Below are 19,873 nucleotides of genomic sequence, written 5' to 3' on the forward strand. Positions count from 1 at the left end.
TATTTGCAGTTTTCAGGAAGAGCCACTTGTAGAGAAGTTCACCTGCTTACCTCGAAAGGGGATGTAACCCATAGATGACGCGATGTAAAGTGAGTTAGAAAAAACAGTTTTATTTGAAGCGGACAAGTGTCTGTTAGGTACCTGCCCAGAAAAGTTGACTACAACAGGAAAAAAAAAAAAAAAAAAAGAAGATTTTAATGTGCAAAAATTAAGTGTGTTGCATGTTGCTGGCACCCTCTCTTAATTTTCAACTGGCCGGCCTGCAACAGGAATGGTTCATCATGCAGTTCACTCAGACAGGCATGTGTAAATCCAGACGGATCAGACCTAATTTGGCGTCTCATTACTGCTTAGCCTTAATTATAGCGTTGTCCTTATCTGGACATTTTAAATGGTTTGCAAACTTAATTGGTTAGAATCTTTGATCCAGGTTTATTTGTATATGTTGTATGCTTTTAAATCCTTTTGTGAAGGATTATTTTATGGTTTAAAAAAGAATGCCTCCCGTAGGAATTTCATCGATAGGAAAGGTGGCAGGCGCATCCGATGCCTTCTGCATGGATTCTTCAGTTCATCCGCACAGAGAGCCGCCCTCTTTGCGAGCGTTTGTTTAGCTTTATTTGTGTTTGTGGAAAGCTAGTGTTACACCAACATGGCTGCTCTTTTCTTCTGCTCGCATGTCTGACCCGCCCCCCCCCCCCCCTTCCCCTGGCATCCTGTACTGTTTGTTTTCATATTTACTATAATATTTGACTGTCTGTTGGAACATTTAATAAAAAAGAAGTAAACAAAGGGTCCTCATCTTTTCTCTTTCCGTATTCCGTAGGTCGCATAACAACAAACTACAGTCTGCAGCTTCTTAGAATACACAGCTCTTTGCTCTAAGTCCTAAACAGCGGGAATCTGGTGTCTGAACATTAACCCATGGCGGAACCAGGCTACCTCTTCAGCTCTGGTGCCGTCCCTCCCCCACCCCCCTTCTCCCCCACCCCCTTTCCACCCCTTGCCCCCCCCCTACTGCCCCCCCCACCCCTCCCTGGCGAAAGGAAGTCTGTGCCGTTTTTAAACCAGCATAATCTCCAAAGGGCCCCCCCGTGCCCCCCAGTGGGGCCAGTGTGGGACTGTGTGGGATGGGCCGGGCCTCTGCTCGGCTTGACCCCGTGTGAAGATTTGGGGGAGAAAGCAGGAGGAGGCGAAGAGACTTTGGCTGCGGGATGGTCACATCCAATCACGGATGGGTGTCGGGTCAGGTGGTGGTGTGTGTGGGGGGGGGGGTGGTGGGGGGCGGGGGGTGTTCTTGGGTCAGTCATTTACAAAGGGGGAAGGGGGGGAGATGCTTTTCATTTCATTTCTTTTCTTTTTTTTGTAATTATTTTTGAGCAGTTAAAGGAATTTGAGAAACGCTCTGAAGTCCAAGTTGGCCGCCACACCTGGCGCAAGTTACGTTCAAGAGAGCTGTATTTATTCTGTAGCTAACTCGTCATTTCAGATTTTATATCGCCGCACATTTGTCGACTAATTTTATTCGTTGGGGGTGAAATCTGATTTTGCCTGGCAATGTTACTTCTTTTTTTTTTTTTCTTTTTTTTTTTCTCCTTTTCTCCCCTCCTCACCTGATTCCTGTAGTCAAAGATCGGATTGAAACATTCACACCCATTTGGTCTCTTCTGTGTTTGAAAGGAGCTGTTGAAATTCGGAATGATTCAGGAATCAGAAGGGCCTTCCAGGTAGTCAATGTTTCATGGCCCAGGTCAAGGCACTAAGACCCTGATTTATATATATATATATATATATACATATACATATATATATATATATATAAATTAATCAGCCTGCAGTACTGACCGACTGAAATTGGAAGAGCGATGTGTATTTGAAGCTATCCTGTTTGTAAAACTTTTGTCAGATTGAATTTTGTTTTCCTTTTTTTGTTTTTCTGTTTTTTGTATTACAGCTGAAGAAATATTGATGTATATGAAACATAATAAAAAGGAGAAAGACCGAGCTCTCTCCCACACTGATAGAGGTGTCTCCACACGTGCTTCATTGAAGACATTCACCCAGTTTAAAAATAAATAAGTAAACATGAAATAAAAATAAAAATAAGAAAACCATGAAACCTTTTCCACAATCCTTTCCCAAAGAATGAGGGACAGTTGGGAAGGTTCTAAAGGAAGAATAAAGGGCACATTAAACCTAAATGTAATGTCATTTCAGGCTCAGAATAAAGGGCGTCGTTGAAAAGGCCACAGACTTTTATCAACCACAGCTTAGCATAGCTTAGCTTAGCTTAGCATAGCTTAGCGGCCATCGTAACGCAGTAGAGAAGGCTCTCTTCTGAACGGCTGGCGAAAACGTCGCAGTCGCTATTAAAATAAGCAATTTTGATGGGGAGGGGGGGTCATCTTTATACAGTGGGTTTGTATGAAGCCTTTTTAATAGACACTTTGCGGCCTCGTTTTTGGAGCTCTTCCTGATCTGGAATTTTATAAAGAGAGGCAAAAATGTTTCTTGTGGCAGTGTTAAAATTGCCATGTGATGCCCTTTGAGGAAGCATCTCTTCAAAAGGAACTTCAATCTGGTGTGCACGTGCTTTTGCGACCGAACTGTCACAGAAGTAACCTGACCCTTTGTTCGTTGGGTCTGACTGTATGCCACAGTCCTACATCGGTGAACTGTGGTCTTGCATAATTTCGAGATGCGCGCTGCAAACCTAAATTGATGTTGTCGACGACTTACGAGCAGATTGTAAATTTCTATATATATATTTTTTGTTTTTGCTCTTGAACATACCTGAACAGACCAGTCCTCCGAGTTCTAGCACTCAACTGTTTTCACTTTACCGAGTGAAATTTGCATTTAGGTGAAATTGCCCTTTATGTTAAAAATGCTGCATATTGTGTGCATATTGATTTGGGGGGTGGGGGTGGGGGGAGGGATGTATGGACTCTAATGAGTTATGTAAAGGAAACAAAATAATTCTGCGCATCACTTCATCACAATACCTGTATTATTTATTCATATCTATGGAACTATTCATTTTGATTAATGTTGAGAAAATTATTAGTGGAAAAAAGATTTTCCTATGAGTAGGAAATAGATGCTATCTATGTTTTTAACAGATTGTGGCAACTTTAAAGAGATCCTTTTTTTGTACTTGATAGGACATTTCATCCTAGTTAATAAAGTAATGTTTTTGACATCAAATTTGCAGTGCAGTCTTTAGTCACCACTTGTTTTATTTTCATTTATTCTGAATTCCACTATTTTTTTTATTTTTTTATTTTTATTTAGTTGATTCTGTTGAATTTTTCTGAAGTCGTTATGGTCTGTCTGTGGGTGATCGCGTGCTTTTGTGTGCGCTCCTGTCTTGATTCGTACCCGTGTGGCTGTCTGAGGGCTTTCCCTGTAATTGCGGGTCTTGCAGTTGGCGGCGCAGAAGCTGCCAAACGCTCATCTCGTATCAGTGCGAGGAAGTTGCTTTTCGGCAGACGACGCGAATGGGTACAATCTGTGGCCCTGTGCGAATAGACCTTTCTTTAAGGGCAGATTTATTTGTTCCGAACACCCACGGCTGTTTCCAGTTCCCACTTCCAAGTTCCCAAAGGTCTATTGATGATAGCAGTATGCAGAATATATACCTGTCAAATTATGTTTATGCATCTATGGAAATCAGTTCCGCCTCTGCACCGCCTGTATTTTGATGTAAAGTCTTGGTCCTTGTACCACTCCATACACCCCACCTCAGACTAGTATCCTAATTCTAGATGTAGTCAAATCCCTTTTAGGTTTTGGTCAGATGTTAGGTGTTCTCTCGGAGTTACTTTATTTTACCTAGTGACTGGGTGTCTGGTTTTATTAAGGAATTGCTGAGTTTTAATCACCCCTGTCATCAGTAATCGATTAGCTTTGCATTGTTCCGGTATGCCCTCAATTTGAACGTCTCGCTATCCCGTGTTGAAGGGCATTGCGGTTCCTCTAAAAATAATAGACGTCAGTGCTGTTCTGTACAGTGCAACGGGTACGAGCACTTTGAGAAAGCCTGACACACCTGCACCTCGCTGTTAGTAACATCCTGAGGTCATTTCAGGCAGTGCCTTCCCTGTTGTCTCGGCGAGACAGAGGCTGCTCTGTGTGATAGCGGTGACGCAAGCGGCGTCGCTTTGCTGCTTCCTGTTTGTGCGTGCGGGGGAAGGCTGATTGAAATGTTCCATTAAATAAAACGTCATTTTACATTGCGCTCGTTGACCGAAAACTGACATCAGCGAAAGCTGCACTGATGACTCATTTTCTGTCAGCTGACAGGAAACGGTCCCTTTAGTTTTCGATTTTTTTTCTCCAACAGTTCTGGGTTTAAATTTTAAACACCCCCTCCTGTAGAGTTTATTAGAGGGTTTCCTTTACGGAGGGAATTGGGTAGGGTGGCAGAAGCCTCAACGTTGTTTCCTGTTCCTCAAGGTATGTCCGACTAGTGGAGGTGCCCCAAAATCAGCCCTGCGCCCTTCCTGTGCCTCCTGTTCTGAATGGACAGGTGCTGAACGGGCGCAAGAGCTGCCCGTCCCACCGGTCCACGCGGATTTTCTCCCCCTCTGCACACATCTCACGCGAAACGCAAAGGCGAGCTCGGACACCAGAGTGTTGCAGATGACCACATCCCTGGACCCTCCCTCCCCATCTTTGGGCCAGCAAACCCGTCTTTGTCACACAGGAAGAGAGTCAGCCCAACTCCCCGCCCCCCCCTCTATGTATGGAATGCTGTGTTCTGATGGCAGTGGAGATGCAGGGAGTGCGTTTCCTGCCCCCCCCCCCCTCTGTTCCCCTCAAGCGCTGATCTGGAGATACGCAGCTCCCCGGGGCTGGAGAGCGCTCAGCTCGCTGGCCATCGTGGTCCGCTGTCGCTGACAGAAGGAGCAGCCAGTTACAGGTACACTATCAGTTCATTCCCTGCTGCTGGTGGTGGTGGTGGTGGTGGTGGTGGAGGCTACAACGTGTTCTTTTTTTTTTGCCATAGACATCAGCTCAGCACGTCTTGCCTGGAAGGTACCCGCCCGTTCATTCTGTGCTCACTTGCCATCTGCATTCCCAGTCTTGTTACATTACATTACATTACATTACATTACAGGCATTTAGCAGACGCTCTTATCCAGAGCGACGTACAACAAGTGCGTCAGTTCAAGGTGCAGAGGTGCAGAAAAACACACTAGAGTGAAGTAGAAAGATCGTAGTGCCGGAAGTGACCGCATAGATCGGGACTCCAACCTTGTAGAGTAACCTGTTCAGCAAATAAACAAAACAATCCTGCCAAGTACAAAACTAGCACTGAAATCACATTTGCCTAATCAGAATCAATCAATCAGAATCTTGCTGGTGTGTGCGCGTGCTAGTCTCTCACGCACAGATGACACAGGTCTCACTGACCAGCTCTCTCAGGGAAAATAACAGAGAGGATTCAGAGAGGTTTTGTTTTAAAAAAATGATGCTTTATTAGTTTTTTTTTCTTTTTTTAAGAACAGGACAGGCTTATATGCGCTCTTCCCTTCACTCCACACCTCTCCAGGCGTGGGCGAGCCGGCCCGCGTGCCTGTTGGGCTGGGACAGCCCCTCTCTTTCATCTGCGATTAAAGGCTGTCCTCTGGAGCAGGAACAGCCAGAGTTTCTGCCTCCCGTCTCATTTGCATAGCCCTCTTCCTCCTCCTTCCCCAGCCCAGACCTTCCCACGTCTGCCCCCCCCCCCCCCCATGCCCCCGCCTCGCCCCCCCCGCCCCCTCCCTCCGCTGAGCCTGAATGTTTTCTTTGAGCTCCCCCCCCAAGCCCCCGGCTCGCGCGCTAGCAAGCACCGGCTCCGGGTTGGCGGTCCCGCTGCCCCCTGCCCCCCCCCTGCCTCGTCTCGCCCGCCCAGGCCCGGTCCGCGTGCCCGCGGAGTCCTGTGCCCAGGTGCGGCCCGGGATCAGATTCCAGCGATTAGATTTACGGCTTCCCCCTGCACAAATACCCCTAATGAGGCCTCGCCCCGGGTTTGAAGTCGCCGTTTGCAGGCAAATATTTCAACGTGCGCACATAATTAAAGTCGGGAAAATAGCCCTCTTGTGTGTTTAAAAAAAAAAAAAAAAAAAGCAGCACATGAAATTTGCCGGGACTGTTTTTTTTTCTCTCTTATTTTCTTTTTCCTTTGGGTTGCAGTTGCTTTTCCAGACCCCTCCCACCCAGTTCCCCCACTTTTTTTTTTTTTTTTAGCATAACAGTGCATTTCCTGAATTCTGATAAGCGGAAGAAAATAGAAGAGAGAAAGAGAGAGCAACTGCAAGTGTACGTGGGTAAAAAGAAGACTTTATGTTCTGCTGGCCAGTGGTGAATCAACAGACCGTCTTGTTTCTCTGCAAGTTTCCGTCAGTACAGACGCACTGTTGTAGCTCCACACAGCAAACGTTACGGAAGAGCTGTGTTTGAAGAAGCAGTGTTAACAGCCAAGGACAGTGTCACGTTTCCCCCAGTTGAGAACGGCAGCTGTGTGCAGCATTCTTAACAGACACCTTCCCCTAGTTAATAAAATATGTTTTATCTGAATGAAATCTGCTCTGACTTGCTAACCTCAGTTTTAGTATGTGGCCCTTCAGTACCGCCCTAACGGGTGTAGTTGTCAGTGAAATGTACTGTTCATTGGCCAAAAGGTGTGGGGTACAAAATGTCAAATATTTTCCAATTGATTATTTTATCAGTGTTGAGACATTACCCAATATATCCTGAATGAAAAAAAGTTTCCAAATAAATTCAGGGACACAATTGAGACCCAGCTCTGCGAGATTCTTGCTCAGTTTAAACATTCTGGTAATCTATTATTCCCCAGCATATTTATGGCCGACCGGAAGCAGCAATAAGACGGATACTGTAAATGTTAAATATTACCATTCCACTTAAGGAAAAATGCACTACGCACAGGCGAACAGAATAGCCTCTTCCTGGTCTCTGCTGTCTTCTGAGTATGTTGCGTGATTATAAGTCTGTTCTTGGTAGCAGCTGCATTGTCTCTGCCCGCGCAGCAGGGGGCAGCAGAGGCTCCCGTGCTCATCGACACCTCGAGCGAGATGCCTCCTGCGCCTTCTGGTGCCGCCTCTTATTGAACCTCTTGACGTAGTTGTTGCTTCTCAGGAGACCGTCGCCAGGCTTGAGTCTCCCCCCGAGAAGGGCCAGAAGGTCGTTGGGCAGGTGGCGCCTCCTGTGGTATATCTGCCCCATGACAATGTACCTGCTCCCTGCAAGGTGACACGCGGCGTTGCTTTAAATCACTGAGTAAGAGCATTGGGTCCCTCTGTGTGGTCTGACCTGATCTGTTTTCGAGAGAGGACATTTATTCGTGGACGTTTACATCATCCCAAAGAACACTGTGCTCTTTTCGCTTCATTCGCATAATTTCCACAATCTTCTCAACTTTTATCACGCGAGTAATTTATCACTAGCACTAGCACTTTGAGCAAGGCCAAGCAGTTATCTTCAAAGCACAAAATAAGAGCACTTGGGATCTCAATGTTCAGCTTTTTGGGGGTAATAAGCACAAGTTCTCTCACCACTGCTCCACATTGCCCCCTTATTGGGTATCAATAAAACAGTAACAGATGAATTATAAAAAATAAAAAAAACACAGAGTGAGACTATGAAAAGGTAGAAAAGGCAAGAATGTCAAGAAGAGAGGTGTCAGAACAGAGAGGACGCTCACCAAGTTTGAGCTCTGGGCACGGCTTGGAGCACCTGTAGGTGTCCAGCACCAGGACTTGCACCTTAAAGAAGTAGCTGTCCGGGGCGACGTACAGGCGGCTCATCTTGTAGAAACCGTCACTGCTGACCAGTAGAGTGGCGAGGCGTATCCCCCGCCGGATCACTTCCAGGTCGTGCACGATCCCGTTGACGGCTGAGAGGGGAAAGGACAACACAAGGTGAGGCTGGATCACACATCGGGGTGGAAGACCAAATGTGCGGTGAGCGTTCTGGCGCAAAATGGCCGCCGTGCATCACCCAGCTGGGTGCTACACATTGGCGGTGGGAGAGGTGAACGCGCACTCATCACTGTAAAGCACTTTGAGCGTTCGGAAAAGTGCTATATAAATGCAATGATTCATTCATTCGTTCGTTCATTCGTTCATTCGTTCATTCGTTCATTCGTTCATCAATATGAAAAAACACAGCTGGGAGGGGGAAACCAGTATCCGTAATGGTCATACACAGTACAACAGGGACTCTTTTATCCTACACTCATTTCTCAATTCTCTTTCACAGAAACAACCTAAGGCATCAAAGTGAGTAGGAATGCAAGGGACTGTGTAGCCGATCAGACATAGGGGCAGGTTAGATGGTCAGGTGTAGACAGTTAAGCAGAAACAGCCAGGACAGAGGTGTTAACACACTTCAAAACTCTGTCAAAACAGTTCCATGGGATCTGTAATGAGCACTGTAAGTCACAGATTTCAGCTTAATGTCTCATCCAAAGGATGGCAGCTTCTACAGCACAGTGTCCCTATCACTGCTGGGACACTGGGTGTTTCTTCTGGTCCAGAGGGAAGAGAGAATGCTCTCTCCTCACCTCTTTCAGCAGCAACACAAGCTTTCCCAGGTGGTCTCCCATCCAAGTACCAACCAAACCAAACAGCTGCTTAGCAGCAATTAGCTCTTGTAAGAATACAGGGTGGTATGGCTGCTGCAGATCCATTCAGACAGAAATCCATGTTAATAATACTAGCATGCTAATAAATAAGGGATTTGCAGTGAACATCCCTGGTGGAATTTAACGAGCAGACCTCCTTTCACCAGTCCTTGCGAAGAGAGACGAACGTTATCAATTTTGTCCTCCTCCTTTTCTGCACTAACAGACAGGACAAGAAGGAGCTGGCCCGATCCTGAGGTGACAGTTCCTCCGGAACCTTCCACAGCTCTGCCTATGCCTCTCCTCTCTGTCGGGAGTGCTCCTGCGAACCCAGCTGTACCTGCAGGGCTGAAGGGCTGTTCATTTCGGCGCTGCCACAACTGCAGCAGCACAGCCTTACCAAATTCACTGTAGCAGTAGTGCTCCCTCTCCTCCTTCTCTCTCTTGCATTCGCTCAAGCAGATCGCTTCTTGGGTGAAGTCTCCTTCTGGAAAAAAGGGGGGGGGGGGGAAACACAGTGCAATTATGAAACCAGGGCAGTCATCGCGGCGTCGTTGCGAAACCGTATCGTCACATTCCGATCTCGGTGGGCTTTCCAGGTACCGCTTGATTCTCCTCCCACCCTCCAAAGCGTCGCTTTATCGCGGCTGATCTCACTTTCACATTTCACACAATCGCTCACCGGTTTAAGTTTTCACACAAAGGTTTTATTCAAGCGACAGCGCCAAGCGACGCAGCAATCTGCGGCTCGAGAAGCAATTAGGCTAAAACCCGCTGTAGTCCCTTCCCTCTCACGCCTCCTCCCACGTTGTATTCCTTGAGATGCATTATGGGAAAAACCTTACTGAACCTGTGGTTAGCAGTTGTCTATGACCATGAAATGCACTTTTTTGTACGTCGCTTTGGATAAAAGCGTCTGCCAAATGAATGTAATGTAAATGTAAAAAAAAGCCCTCCTCCACCTTTCTTCAGAATGTCGAAGTGGTACAGCAGGCTGGACGACCTCCGGTTGAGCTGAACCGACGGGCCGCTGTTGTTCCGGAAGCCGCCGGCGGCCTGGTGCAGGCCGGACCTCCTGGGCCGGTTCTCCTCCGGGTCCAGCTTTCGGGCGGGCGGGGCCGGCGGGCGGGGCTGGCCGCGAGACCGGGCGCTGTGGCGGACGTCGGGCTCACCGCGGGGAGCGCTGTTGGGCGGGGTCTCGGGGACGCCTTTCTGCGCGCGATCGGAGGCGTCGCCCGCGGGCGGCTTGGCGGGCAGCTCGGGGGCCGGCGCGCGCCCTTCCCCTCCGCTCTTCTCGCTGTTGTGCTCGGTCGGCAGCCGCTCGCTCTTGGCGGGCTTCTTGCTCTTGTTGTGCTGTCCCGGGCGGGGCGGGGGCGCCAGGTCGCCGTGCTTGGGCAACATGCCGCCCGACAGGGGCGGCAGGACGTGCTTGGGGTCGCCCGCCTTGCCGCTCTGCTGCGGAAGCTCGTTGACGGGCAGAGGCGGGTCCTTGGCCGGCCCGGTTCGGCTCTGGTTCTGGTTCTGGTTCTGGTTCTGGTTCGTGGTTCCGTGGGCTTTCTGAGATGGGGTTCCGATCAGTGAGAACAGCTCTGGAACCACAACCAGACACAGTGCAATTACACACCACCATTGTGTGCCTCACCTCCCTTGCTCTGAGGGAAAAAAACTGCACTTTTAAGCCTTTTAATTTAAGACTCTGAGTTTTTCATATTCTGGCACTTTTGCTCTGGTAAATGGATGCACTTCTGTTCTCTCTCATTCTGTTCTCTTCACGTTCTCTGGATGGTCTGCTAAATTATTGTAATATAATTTGTAATGTACAATATGTAATGCTTAAATTAATCACTACACATTTGTTTTCAATAAATGTCCATTCTTATAAGTACATGAATTCTATTTCTATTTGGCTTAGTTGATAAAGACCACATAACATGAAGTAAATCATAGAGATGTACAAAAATGTTATTCACGCAGAAAAAGCTCATTTTCAGAAGAAGCAGCTATTGGGGTCCACTATATTGGCACGGCCTGATCAAAAGCTACCTACTTTGCCTCAAAACATGGAATTACAAGTTAAACATAAACAAGGCAAATTAACAACAAAAAAGTTCAGTTCTGGTTTAAATCGTTGCATGTTGCTCTAAGCAACCAACGTCGCTTAAGATATAGCGTTTATGTAATATGTAATATTTTATTGTTTATAATGTAATATTGGTTTATCCCATTGAAAAATAGATACCACAGAAAACATAAATCTTGTGTACCATAAAATCCTTATGATTCAGTATCAATAATACAATTTCTCCACATTACTCAGCAAGATATCTTATTAAATATCTGCAACTGTGCGTTATTCGTTTTTAAATAGTTTTACACCGAAACGTTTAAACAAATTAAAAAGCGTATGTAAAACTTCGTCCACTTACCATTGACCGTGTGTTCCTCTGCGTCTGTAAAGGCGAGAGCAACGGAGAGGAGCAGCAGAACCGCTGTCATTTTGGAAAGTATTTCCTTGTATGATATCTGAAGTCTGGATTTCGTCTGTTTTATATGCCCGTGGCTAATGCTAGCGACGAGAGGCGTGTCGCTGCAACGCTGTATTCCTTCACTTGGGTAAACAGGCTGAGATCAGTGACGCTATTTATGAATGAATTGCCGTGGAAATTTCACACAGCTGAGCTAGCTCCCATCGGGACAGTGTGACGAGAGGAATGTCAGTGGCGCTGCAGTGTAGTAGCCTATTAATGTAATAATAGCAACTGTGGTGGTTGGTAGAAGTTCACAATAAATTAAACTCCGCAATGTAAATAAAGCCACAGGCAATTAATTTGTTGATCGCCTTACCTGAATAACTTACAGTTTATTAGTATAGGAGCCTACAATTACTGGAGTTTATTCGGATTGTTCGTCTCGTTGATATTAGATTATTTCATTTATATTGTTCTTTCTTTTCACTTATATTCCATAGCTTGAAAGCGCATATAAAAAAACAACAACCCGAACAACGATGTTACGTCATTAGAGCAATTAATATACTGAGAAAAAAAACTTGCTGATGAAACTGACAACCACCGGTATTAAATCACTGCCCCCCTCTGGACAGAAGCGAAATCACAGCTCAATGTGTGCCATTGCGTTTTCTCAGCCATGTAAAACAACTGGGGTTGTTTTAAAGAAGCTGCATTTTAAATTAATTTCCATTCATTAATTTAGCTTTGCATTATCAGCGGCGAAAAATCTGTATGCAGCAAGCTAGCTGCTGTTCTTCGCTCTAACGTTAACTCTAGCTAGCTCTACGTTTTAGTTATCGTGGTAAGGATAGCAACTATGGCTAGCAAACAGCTCGTTGATAACCATAAGAAAGACACTGTTAGATTTCTCAGGCCGAACAGATTTTAATTAACATTAGCACGCTACAAGCGTACAAGTTTGGCTTGCCTGCCATGTATAGCTGCCGCCTCGTATTTTTTAGTCAACGATGGCGAGTTCTAAAACAAGTGTGATACACACGACCCAGATGGGACTCGAACCCACAATCCCCAGCTCCGGAGGCTGATGCCTTATCCATTAGGCCACTGGGTCATCACGTTGCAAACAGGCACAGTCTCAGTTCTTAATCTCAAGATATGAAACCTGCCTCTTACGACACAGGAAAGAGAAGGAAATTTTGCACATCGATTTCCGTGTTGTGCATGTGCAGTTTACATTTCTAAGAATCACTAGTTTCCAACATTGTACATCATTATGTTGCATAGAGCTATATTATTTGTGTGCACCAATAAATATTTGTGTACCCTACACATTAAATGATCGAAACAATTTAAAATGTACACGCCCGGGTAAAAATCTCGCGATAACACAGCTAATTTCTAATCATCACTAGTTTCCAACATTATACATTATTATGTTGCATAGAGCTGTATTATTTGTGTGTGCAAATACATTTTTGTGCACCCTACACATAAAATGATCAAAACAATTTAAAATGTATCCGTCCGGGTAAACATCTCGCGATAACACCGCAAATTGCGTTTCCCCTGACAACTCGTTCAGAGCATAGTATGATTTTTCAAAACAGGCCAATGGAGGGATGCTTTTACTCGAACAGGCCAATCATGAGTTCTTTGAGCCGAGAATTTAAAGGGCGCCATCAGGCTACAGACGTCACTGCCTCCGATCACGGAACTGGTAAGCATGCGGTATCTTCTTACTTATGTAAAATCCGCTATTGTGTGCGCTATTTAGTTGAAATTGTTTAATTTAACATATACGTTTTTAAATGAGGGTGTTGTCAAATTTTTATTAGCAATTAGATGTAGAACAAATGTGTTTAGTAAACTAGCCGTCAAGTTCACCGGTGTGGCGACGTTACTGGGGATGGTAAATTCGCCTTAGACAATGTGTTATTTCCTGTAGCCTAATTGCGGGATTTTGCTTACTACTTTATTTTACAAACTACGGCGAAGATCTGCTTTGTCAAAGTAATCACAATATTATTTCGCTTCATGTCCCCACAGGTGAGAATCAGATCGCGTATCCCGTTCAGCTGTTTTTATAAGAAATGTCCACCGCCAACGAGAACTGCGTTCGTCTGAACAAATTTAAAAATAAAGGCAAGGATGCAAATGTAAGTATATGACGTTAGCCAATTTTGGTTATCAAAAAGGGGTTTCCATTTAGCTAAACTCTTAACGTTTGTTGATCAAAAAATGCTGGCTAAGTATCGTTTCGCGTGTTCTAGACGGAGAAGTGACGCCTGCTGTTGTCTGATTTCGATTTCATATCCCGCTGCAGGAGCTCAGGCGCAGAAGGATTGAGGTCAATGTCGAACTTCGAAAGGCAAAGAAGGACGAGCAGATTCTCAAAAGGAGAAATGTCAGCAGTCTTCCTGATGAGATGACCTCTCCTCTTCAGGAGAAGAATCAGAATGCTCAGGTGAAGCCTTCCGTGCCAACTGACTTGAGGCTAGTTGGCTAATGTTTTTAAAAGGTTTTTTTTACGGCTCGTACAAATCTACTTTCAAAACTTAAACTGTGGGCACGGTTAGAACATGGCAAGTTCTACCACTATGCTAGCTATTGTAGTGTTCTGCCCTGTGTACATGGCACATCACTTGCCCTGTGTTTCTTTTTTGGGGGGCGGGGGCAGGGGCAGGAAGTGTTAGATTCTGAACTTTGTTTTTAATTTGGACTATCCAGGTATTTTATTAATGTCTACACGGACCGCTTCAACGCTGTGCTTATTGTAGCTTGTTTGTTTCGCTTTGGATAAAAGCGTCTGCTAAATAAATGTAATGTTTTTCAGGCTGCTCAGCATTGGACCGTGGAAGAAATCGTAAATGGCGTCAATGCCAACAATCTCGATATGCAGTTGCAGGCCACACAAGCTGCAAGGTAAATGAACTGGTATTGCCTCTCTAAAAATTGATGTAATGCTAATGATGTAATGTTTACAATGTATCTTGTCCAGATGGAATAGCGAGAGGTGACGTCCTGTTATAATGAAGTTGAACAATCAAACCGTAGAAATCGTGAGCTTACAATGTGACGTATCGATCGCAGGAAACTGCTTTCCCGTGAGAGGCACCCACCTATCGATCGCATCATCAGTGCGGGGCTGATCGCCAAGTTTGTCAGCTTCCTGGGTGTGGCAGAGTGTCCCCCTATCCAGTTCGAAGCTGCCTGGGCTCTGACCAATATTGCCTCTGGAACCTCGGATCAAACCAGGGCTGTAGTGGAGGGCGGCGCTATCCCTGCCTTCATCAGCCTGGTCACGTCACCACACCCTCACATCAGTGAGCAGGCCATCTGGGCTTTGGGAAACATTGCAGGTGAGGATTCCTGATTAAGTTTTTTTTCCCCCTTTTATTTTCATTTATTAATTTAACCCTCTTATTTTAAATTTTGAACTGTCTGCCAAGTTTGACCAGTGAACCTTGTGTGCCCTTCACATTCCGTAATGTTACTACCCATGTCCCGTTTCAGGCGATGGCTCTGCCTACAGAGACAAGGTTCTCAAACACGGAGCTGTCGATCCTCTTCTGAGTTTGCTGGCCGTCCCTGAGCTCTCCGTGTTTCCTGTAAGTACGCGAGCACTGCATTTACAGCATTCCGGTACGGGTTGACAATTTGTCCGTAACTACACTGCAATTTAGCGCGAGGATTTTCGGGATATCTAAAATTGTATTTCTATTAAGCTTGCACTGCTTCCGTTGCATGTTGATGCTACAGTATTCAGCACCCTGTTCATTTAAATGCTTTTGTCTAAATGTAAATTTCCTGTTACAATTTAAAGATACCAAAGGGCTTTTCATTGGCTTCCCTCTTTTATTGATTGTAATTGTCGAGTGTCATTTATGCCTAGTTAATGCGTATAGTAACAGGAGTAAGATTCAGAGAATACATGCTGGTCTGTGCTGCTTGGTACAAGATATTGTACTGATGTGGCCTGAATACAACTGGTGGGTTTTTTTTTTTTTTTTTTCAAATTTATTTTTTGTTTTTTAAATACAGAATTAATAATTAAATGCAGTAAGATTCTTAAAGGCTGTATGTTTACCACAGTGATGCACTAACTTGCCACTAGATGGTGCCATTGCTTCAGGATTATTCTTCCGGTCTGATTTAAAAAAAAAAAAAAAAAAACAACTTTCTTTCTTTCTCCCCGCTCCTCAGTCTGGTTATCTCAGAAACATCACTTGGACCTTGTCGAACCTCTGCCGCAACAAAAACCCGGCACCCCCTCTGCCGTCTGTGCGGCAGATCCTGCCCACCCTGGTGAGACTGCTCCACCACGACGACAAGGAGGTTCTGGCAGACACCTGCTGGGCGGTGTCCTACCTGACGGACGGCCCCAACGAGCGCATCGAGGTGGTGGTGCAGGCCGGCCTGGTGCCCCGTCTGGTGCAGCTGCTTGGCTCCGAAGAGCTGTCCATTGTGGTAGGCGCCATTTCCCCTTTTAACCCTCTGACTTCGTTCTGGTGGTTTGCAGGTGTTGTAGGGTCTTTGTTTTGGGTGCGTGTTCTGCAGTACTTGCAGCGATTACCACGGTTAACTTGTATGTTTATCCCGGTTCTCTCTCTCTCTTTCCAGACACCTGCTCTGCGGTCAGTTGGGAACATTGTCACTGGCACGGATGAGCAGACCCAGAGGGTGCTGGATTCTGGAGCCCTGGAGATGTTCCTGGCCCTGCTTCGTCACCACAAGAACAATATCCAGAAAGAGGCAGCATGGACCCTGTCCAACATCACTGCAGGCAAGGAAACGCAGATCCAAGAGGTCATCAATGCTGGCCTGGTGCCTGCTCTGGTTGAGGTGCTCCAACGGGTAAGGACACTTTGCAAATGTTCAGTCTCCTTTTTGAATACCAACAAGGAGACTGAATGTCCAATGAAGGGGAATAAGGAATAACTTTGGGTGAGGGTTGTGTTGCTGAACTAAATTAGTGACATTTGTTCAAGTATAATTGTTCATTTTTAATGTAATTTCAGACGGTACCTGAAATTGTACTTTTAGCTGATGCCATCTAAAGTAGGTAGAGGCTTGTCTTTAACCTGTTAATATTTAATTTCTTTGACCCAGGGTGACTACAAGACCCAGAAAGAGGCAGTATGGGCAATTACCAACTACACCAGTGGGGGCACCGTTGAGCAAGTTGTCTACCTTGTTCAGTCAAATGTGCTTGAGCCCCTGCTGAACCTGCTCTCTACCAAGGACAGCAAGACTATCCTGGTCATCCTGGATGCCATTTCCAACATCTTCCTGGTATGTCAGCCTCTGTTCAAATGGGTGCCATTACCACACATCAAATATTGCTACAAATGTGTGCCATGTGAACTGATGACAAAATTAGTCTAGCACCAGTATGGAAATGAAACTAAACTCTAATACTGTCCTTTTAGGCGGGAGGAAAGATTGGAGAGGTGGATAAGCTGTGCCTGATGATTGAGGAGTGCGGAGGGCTGGACAGAATAGAAGCACTACAGTCTCATGAGAATGAGATGGTCTACAAGGCTGCCCTCAACCTGATTGAGAAGTACTTCTCTGGGGAGGTGAGCACACAACACGATTAATCAGTCTGACATTGCGCAGTCAGGGGTGAAGTAATGTTCAGCTTTTTAATGGTTTTTAAATGAGTTGTCTTAACTTTGTCTACCCTTAACAGGAAGAGGAAGATGAATGTGTTGCCCCAGAAGCTACAACTGATGGTTATGCCTTCCAGATTGCTGATAACCAAAGCACTTTCAACTTTTAAATGTCCTATTTTTTCTACTTCACACTTTGTTTGTTATATTTTTGTAAGTGTTGTCACTGTACATAATTACAGGGACTAACTTGTCTGTTTTACTGTAAGCTCTGTAAATAAACTTTAATATGGTCTACTGGATGTGTTTTTGGTTTTAATGGATGGGTTTTATTTTCTTGGGTAGGGCCAAACATTTCAGTTTTGCAACACAATAGGTCATTCTACTGCTAAAATGTAATATTGAAAAAACACCAGCTAGATGAAGTATTTTTGGCAGGTGCCTTCCTGGACTTGATATTAAGGATTTTAAATTTAAAAAAAAAAAAAAAAATTATACTGGCCATGGCTGTAACACTAAGTGTTGGTACAAATATAAATGAATGCTGAAGCTGTAACATTATTGATAGGCAAATGATCAACTTGTAGTGTAGTTTCCATAATGTTAAGACATTTGTAACTTTGGACCTGGATAAGGCTTACTTAGGGTACTGGCCTGATTGGGCAAGTAACAGATCATTCAAGTGACCCAAGCCAGTCACAGTGGTCTCGGGCCAGCGGGCACTCCTTATTGATGAGCCCTGCAATAATATCCAGAATCACTTGGAAAGGAAAATTAGTGTGGCATGTTACAACTGGCGAAACATCCCAACAGAACAGTTGCAATTAACAGCAAGTGGGTACCAGGCTGGAAAACCGATTGAATAAGACCCATCATAGACTAACATTTATAATGGGCATGATGGTGATTTTGCCAAACAGATTTAATATTCATCTGTCAGTCTGGCTGCATTCTATGTAAAATTTTTACATTTCATTGCACACTAGTAGTGACCTGAAAGTACTATATTGTACATTGAGGAAACAAAAGTTTGCATTCTGGATATGGGAAGTGTGTGTGTGTGTGTGTGTGGCATAAAACAGACAGGTGAGGACCTTGCCAAGTCCCCAGAAGCAGCAATGCCACACCGATCATTTGTCCAAATGCTTTCTAGTTAAAAATGTCAAATTGGGAGGACATGTCTGTACTAATAAATGTTGACTTGCCCTGGGGTGACAAATCAAGAATGTCCATTGAAAGCACTTTGAGCCATCAATTTGGGAGCAGTAATGAACACCTCTGATTATAAAAGGAATAAAAACCTTATGGATTTACAAAAGCTTGATGCCTTCACTTTTTAAAATATCACAGTGTGCGCCTTGTCCGGTGATAGAGGAGAGCTATTTAATGGGAGTAGAATCAAACAATGTCCTTTTGATATAACGGGCCTTATGCCACTGTCTTTGTGCTGGCAAGGAGCAGTTCAAAGTTTTGCATGACTAGCAAGAGCAGCAATATTTAAGTTAAAGCAGTGTATTTAAAAGATATTCAATTGCTGCGCAAATAGATATAACATTAATTGTAGACTAATTCAGGTATTAAATCGATTTTTTTTCTCCAAATATGTGCACTGTGGCAACCATGTTCTCGAATTCGGTAAAAACCCATCTAATATTTAGCCATCTTGGACTGTTTAAGGTGATGCAGCAGCAGCTTGTCGAATCTTCGGGAAAATGTACAAATCTTACAGATCATAAAGACTACATGAGGTTTATTTGGAGTGCAAAAAAAGATGTCAGTTTCCAAATCTAATATTTGTGTTAAACTTGTCAAAAAAAGTTAGTTCACAAACTAAAAAAAAAAAAGAGAGGAATGTTCCATGATACAGCTAAGACAGCCACAAAAAAACGTGTAATTAAAATGAAGCTGCACATCTGTATTTTTCCTTTCACAATGCAAGGATACTTGTGCGTTTACTTCGTTTCTGGTTCGATACTGAATCGCAATCCTACATTACTCATAGTTGAGATTCCTTTTCGGTTTGTTTGTTTCGGTCTGGTGATGTCACCAGGGAGCCACTTGGTAGTGGTGGTTACAGCAATCCGAAAGCACAGTCCAGTCGGTGGAGCTGCGGGGAAGCGCTTCAGCTCCAACGCTCGTCAACTTTGCACGGACTCACCAACAAAATGCCACTGCAATCAGATCCAACCAATTCGCTTTAGCCGCTTCGCCAAGATGCAGAAGACCTCTGGGCATTTAAAAAACTGGATTTCAAGGCAGAAGCGATAAATCCTCTTGATTTTGGTTGTCGGATGCACGATTTTTTGGTCAAATAAAGCTAGCAAGCCAGGTTGCTACTATTTTTCTTATTCGGAGCGTATGCGAGATGGTGTAATGGCAGTGCTATGCACATCCGGGCCACAATGCCGTGACTCCATTATTGTCCATTCACTGTGAAAGTGGCGATAGAGAACTGCATTTTTACATATATATATTATAGCTATATACTGTAAATATTTTAAAACATTTGTCAAGCTGGAACGCAAGGGGACATGTCTAATCAAGGGGTTAGGAGAAACGGCCCAGTGAAACTGCGTTTGACAGGTAAGAATTTAAAACCCCATATTAGCAAGATAAATGTAGCTAGTGCTAGCTATGCTAACGCTTGTTAGCAAGCTGGCATGGCTTTGCAAAATTATTTTTATCTAGATCGAAAGGTAATGTGAACTTATCGCACAGTGAACATGTGTTTTACAGAACGTATAGCTTGATATTTTGCATGTTTACATCGCAGCTGACCGGATTGTAAAAATTCAAATACACAGACTATGTAATACTGGCTTGCTAAATGCTAGGGCACTTATCCTTTTCCAATGCATAAGTAGCTAGCTAGTTCAGCTGGCTTGCTGACTGGAACGTAGTCTGACCGGAGCTAGACCAGAAATTGTTAGAAAACTTTTTCTTTTTTTCCCATTATTTTGTCCTGTTAGAGCTATGTTTACTACATTGTCGCTCTTTACTGTGCACATATCAGCTGCAGCTAGCTGCTAGCTGCGTTTACTATTATTTTTGTGTTGTCTAGCTAGCAACAGTCCGTGCGTACGCAAGCCAACTCGACTAAGCTATTTAGCTTGCCCACAACAGTTTCTCTGTTTATTCTCATTACATTTGTGTTAGCC

The 19,873-nt window shown here is 44.6% G+C and overlaps 4 protein-coding genes and 1 non-coding gene across 6 annotated transcripts in view; 3 read left to right on the plus strand and 2 right to left on the minus strand.

Moving 5' to 3' along the window:
• Positions 1-2,023, plus strand: part of bptf (bromodomain PHD finger transcription factor) — a 59,965-nt gene extending 57,942 nt beyond the window's left edge. The window contains exon 32 of the mRNA XM_064324273.1: positions 827-2,023. Within this exon, the coding sequence (XP_064180343.1) occupies positions 827-863 (37 nt within the window). The 3' untranslated portion in view covers positions 864-2,023. The remainder of the gene's footprint in view (positions 1-826) is intronic.
• A 4,284-nt stretch (positions 2,024-6,307) lies between these two features.
• On the minus strand, positions 6,308-12,289 carry LOC135249041 (UPF0450 protein C17orf58 homolog). The gene is made up of 5 exons (XM_064324281.1): positions 11,059-12,289; positions 9,595-10,221; positions 9,033-9,119; positions 7,712-7,903; positions 6,308-7,250 (listed from the first exon to the last, which is right to left on the minus strand). The coding sequence occupies exons 1-5, from the start codon at positions 11,126-11,128 to the stop codon at positions 7,063-7,065; spliced, it is 1,164 nt and encodes a 387-aa protein (XP_064180351.1). The 5' UTR covers positions 11,129-12,289; the 3' UTR covers positions 6,308-7,062.
• On the minus strand, positions 12,142-12,214 carry trnar-ccg (transfer RNA arginine (anticodon CCG)). Its single transcript has one exon. It is a non-coding gene; the product is annotated as a tRNA-Arg (tRNA).
• Positions 12,290-12,783: 494 nt separating the features above from the next.
• Positions 12,784-17,012, plus strand: kpna2 (karyopherin alpha 2 (RAG cohort 1, importin alpha 1)). Its single transcript, XM_064324279.1, has 11 exons — positions 12,784-12,820; positions 13,150-13,259; positions 13,427-13,567; positions 13,937-14,025; positions 14,194-14,462; positions 14,617-14,711; positions 15,307-15,570; positions 15,724-15,957; positions 16,213-16,395; positions 16,533-16,682; positions 16,796-17,012. Exons 2-11 carry the CDS (start codon positions 13,194-13,196, stop codon positions 16,883-16,885), a joined length of 1,581 nt encoding a protein of 526 aa, XP_064180349.1. The 5' UTR covers positions 12,784-12,820; positions 13,150-13,193; the 3' UTR covers positions 16,886-17,012.
• Positions 17,013-18,751: 1,739 nt separating this feature from the next.
• The window catches only part of smurf2 (SMAD specific E3 ubiquitin protein ligase 2), a 75,494-nt gene continuing 74,372 nt past the window's right edge, over positions 18,752-19,873 (plus strand). For both annotated transcript variants that reach the window (XM_064324275.1, XM_064324276.1), the window contains exon 1: positions 18,752-19,298. In XM_064324275.1, coding sequence (XP_064180345.1) covers positions 19,247-19,298 — 52 coding nt within the window. In that variant the 5' untranslated portion in view covers positions 18,752-19,246. The remainder of the gene's footprint in view (positions 19,299-19,873) is intronic.

Source organism: Anguilla rostrata, chromosome 2, assembly GCF_018555375.3.
Source record: "Anguilla rostrata isolate EN2019 chromosome 2, ASM1855537v3, whole genome shotgun sequence".
Taxonomy (NCBI): Eukaryota; Metazoa; Chordata; class Actinopteri; order Anguilliformes; family Anguillidae; genus Anguilla; species Anguilla rostrata.

Coding starts and splice junctions, on each gene's coding strand:
- kpna2 (XM_064324279.1), top strand. CDS start 13,194: ATGTCCACCGCCAACGAGAACTGCGTTCGTCTGAACAAATTTAAAAAT. Junction 15,571..15,723: donor CCGAAGAGCTGTCCATTGTG/GTAGGCGCCATT, acceptor CTCTCTTTCCAG/ACACCTGCTCTGCGGTCAGT. Junction 16,683..16,795: donor AGAAGTACTTCTCTGGGGAG/GTGAGCACACAA, acceptor TACCCTTAACAG/GAAGAGGAAGATGAATGTGT.
- LOC135249041 (XM_064324281.1), bottom strand. CDS start 11,128: ATGACAGCGGTTCTGCTGCTCCTCTCCGTTGCTCTCGCCTTTACAGAC. Junction 9,120..9,594: donor CTTCGACATTCTGAAGAAAG/GTGGAGGAGGGC, acceptor CCTTTTTTCCAG/AAGGAGACTTCACCCAAGAA. Junction 7,251..7,711: donor GTGCCCAGAGCTCAAACTTG/GTGAGCGTCCTC, acceptor GTCACCTTGCAG/GGAGCAGGTACATTGTCATG.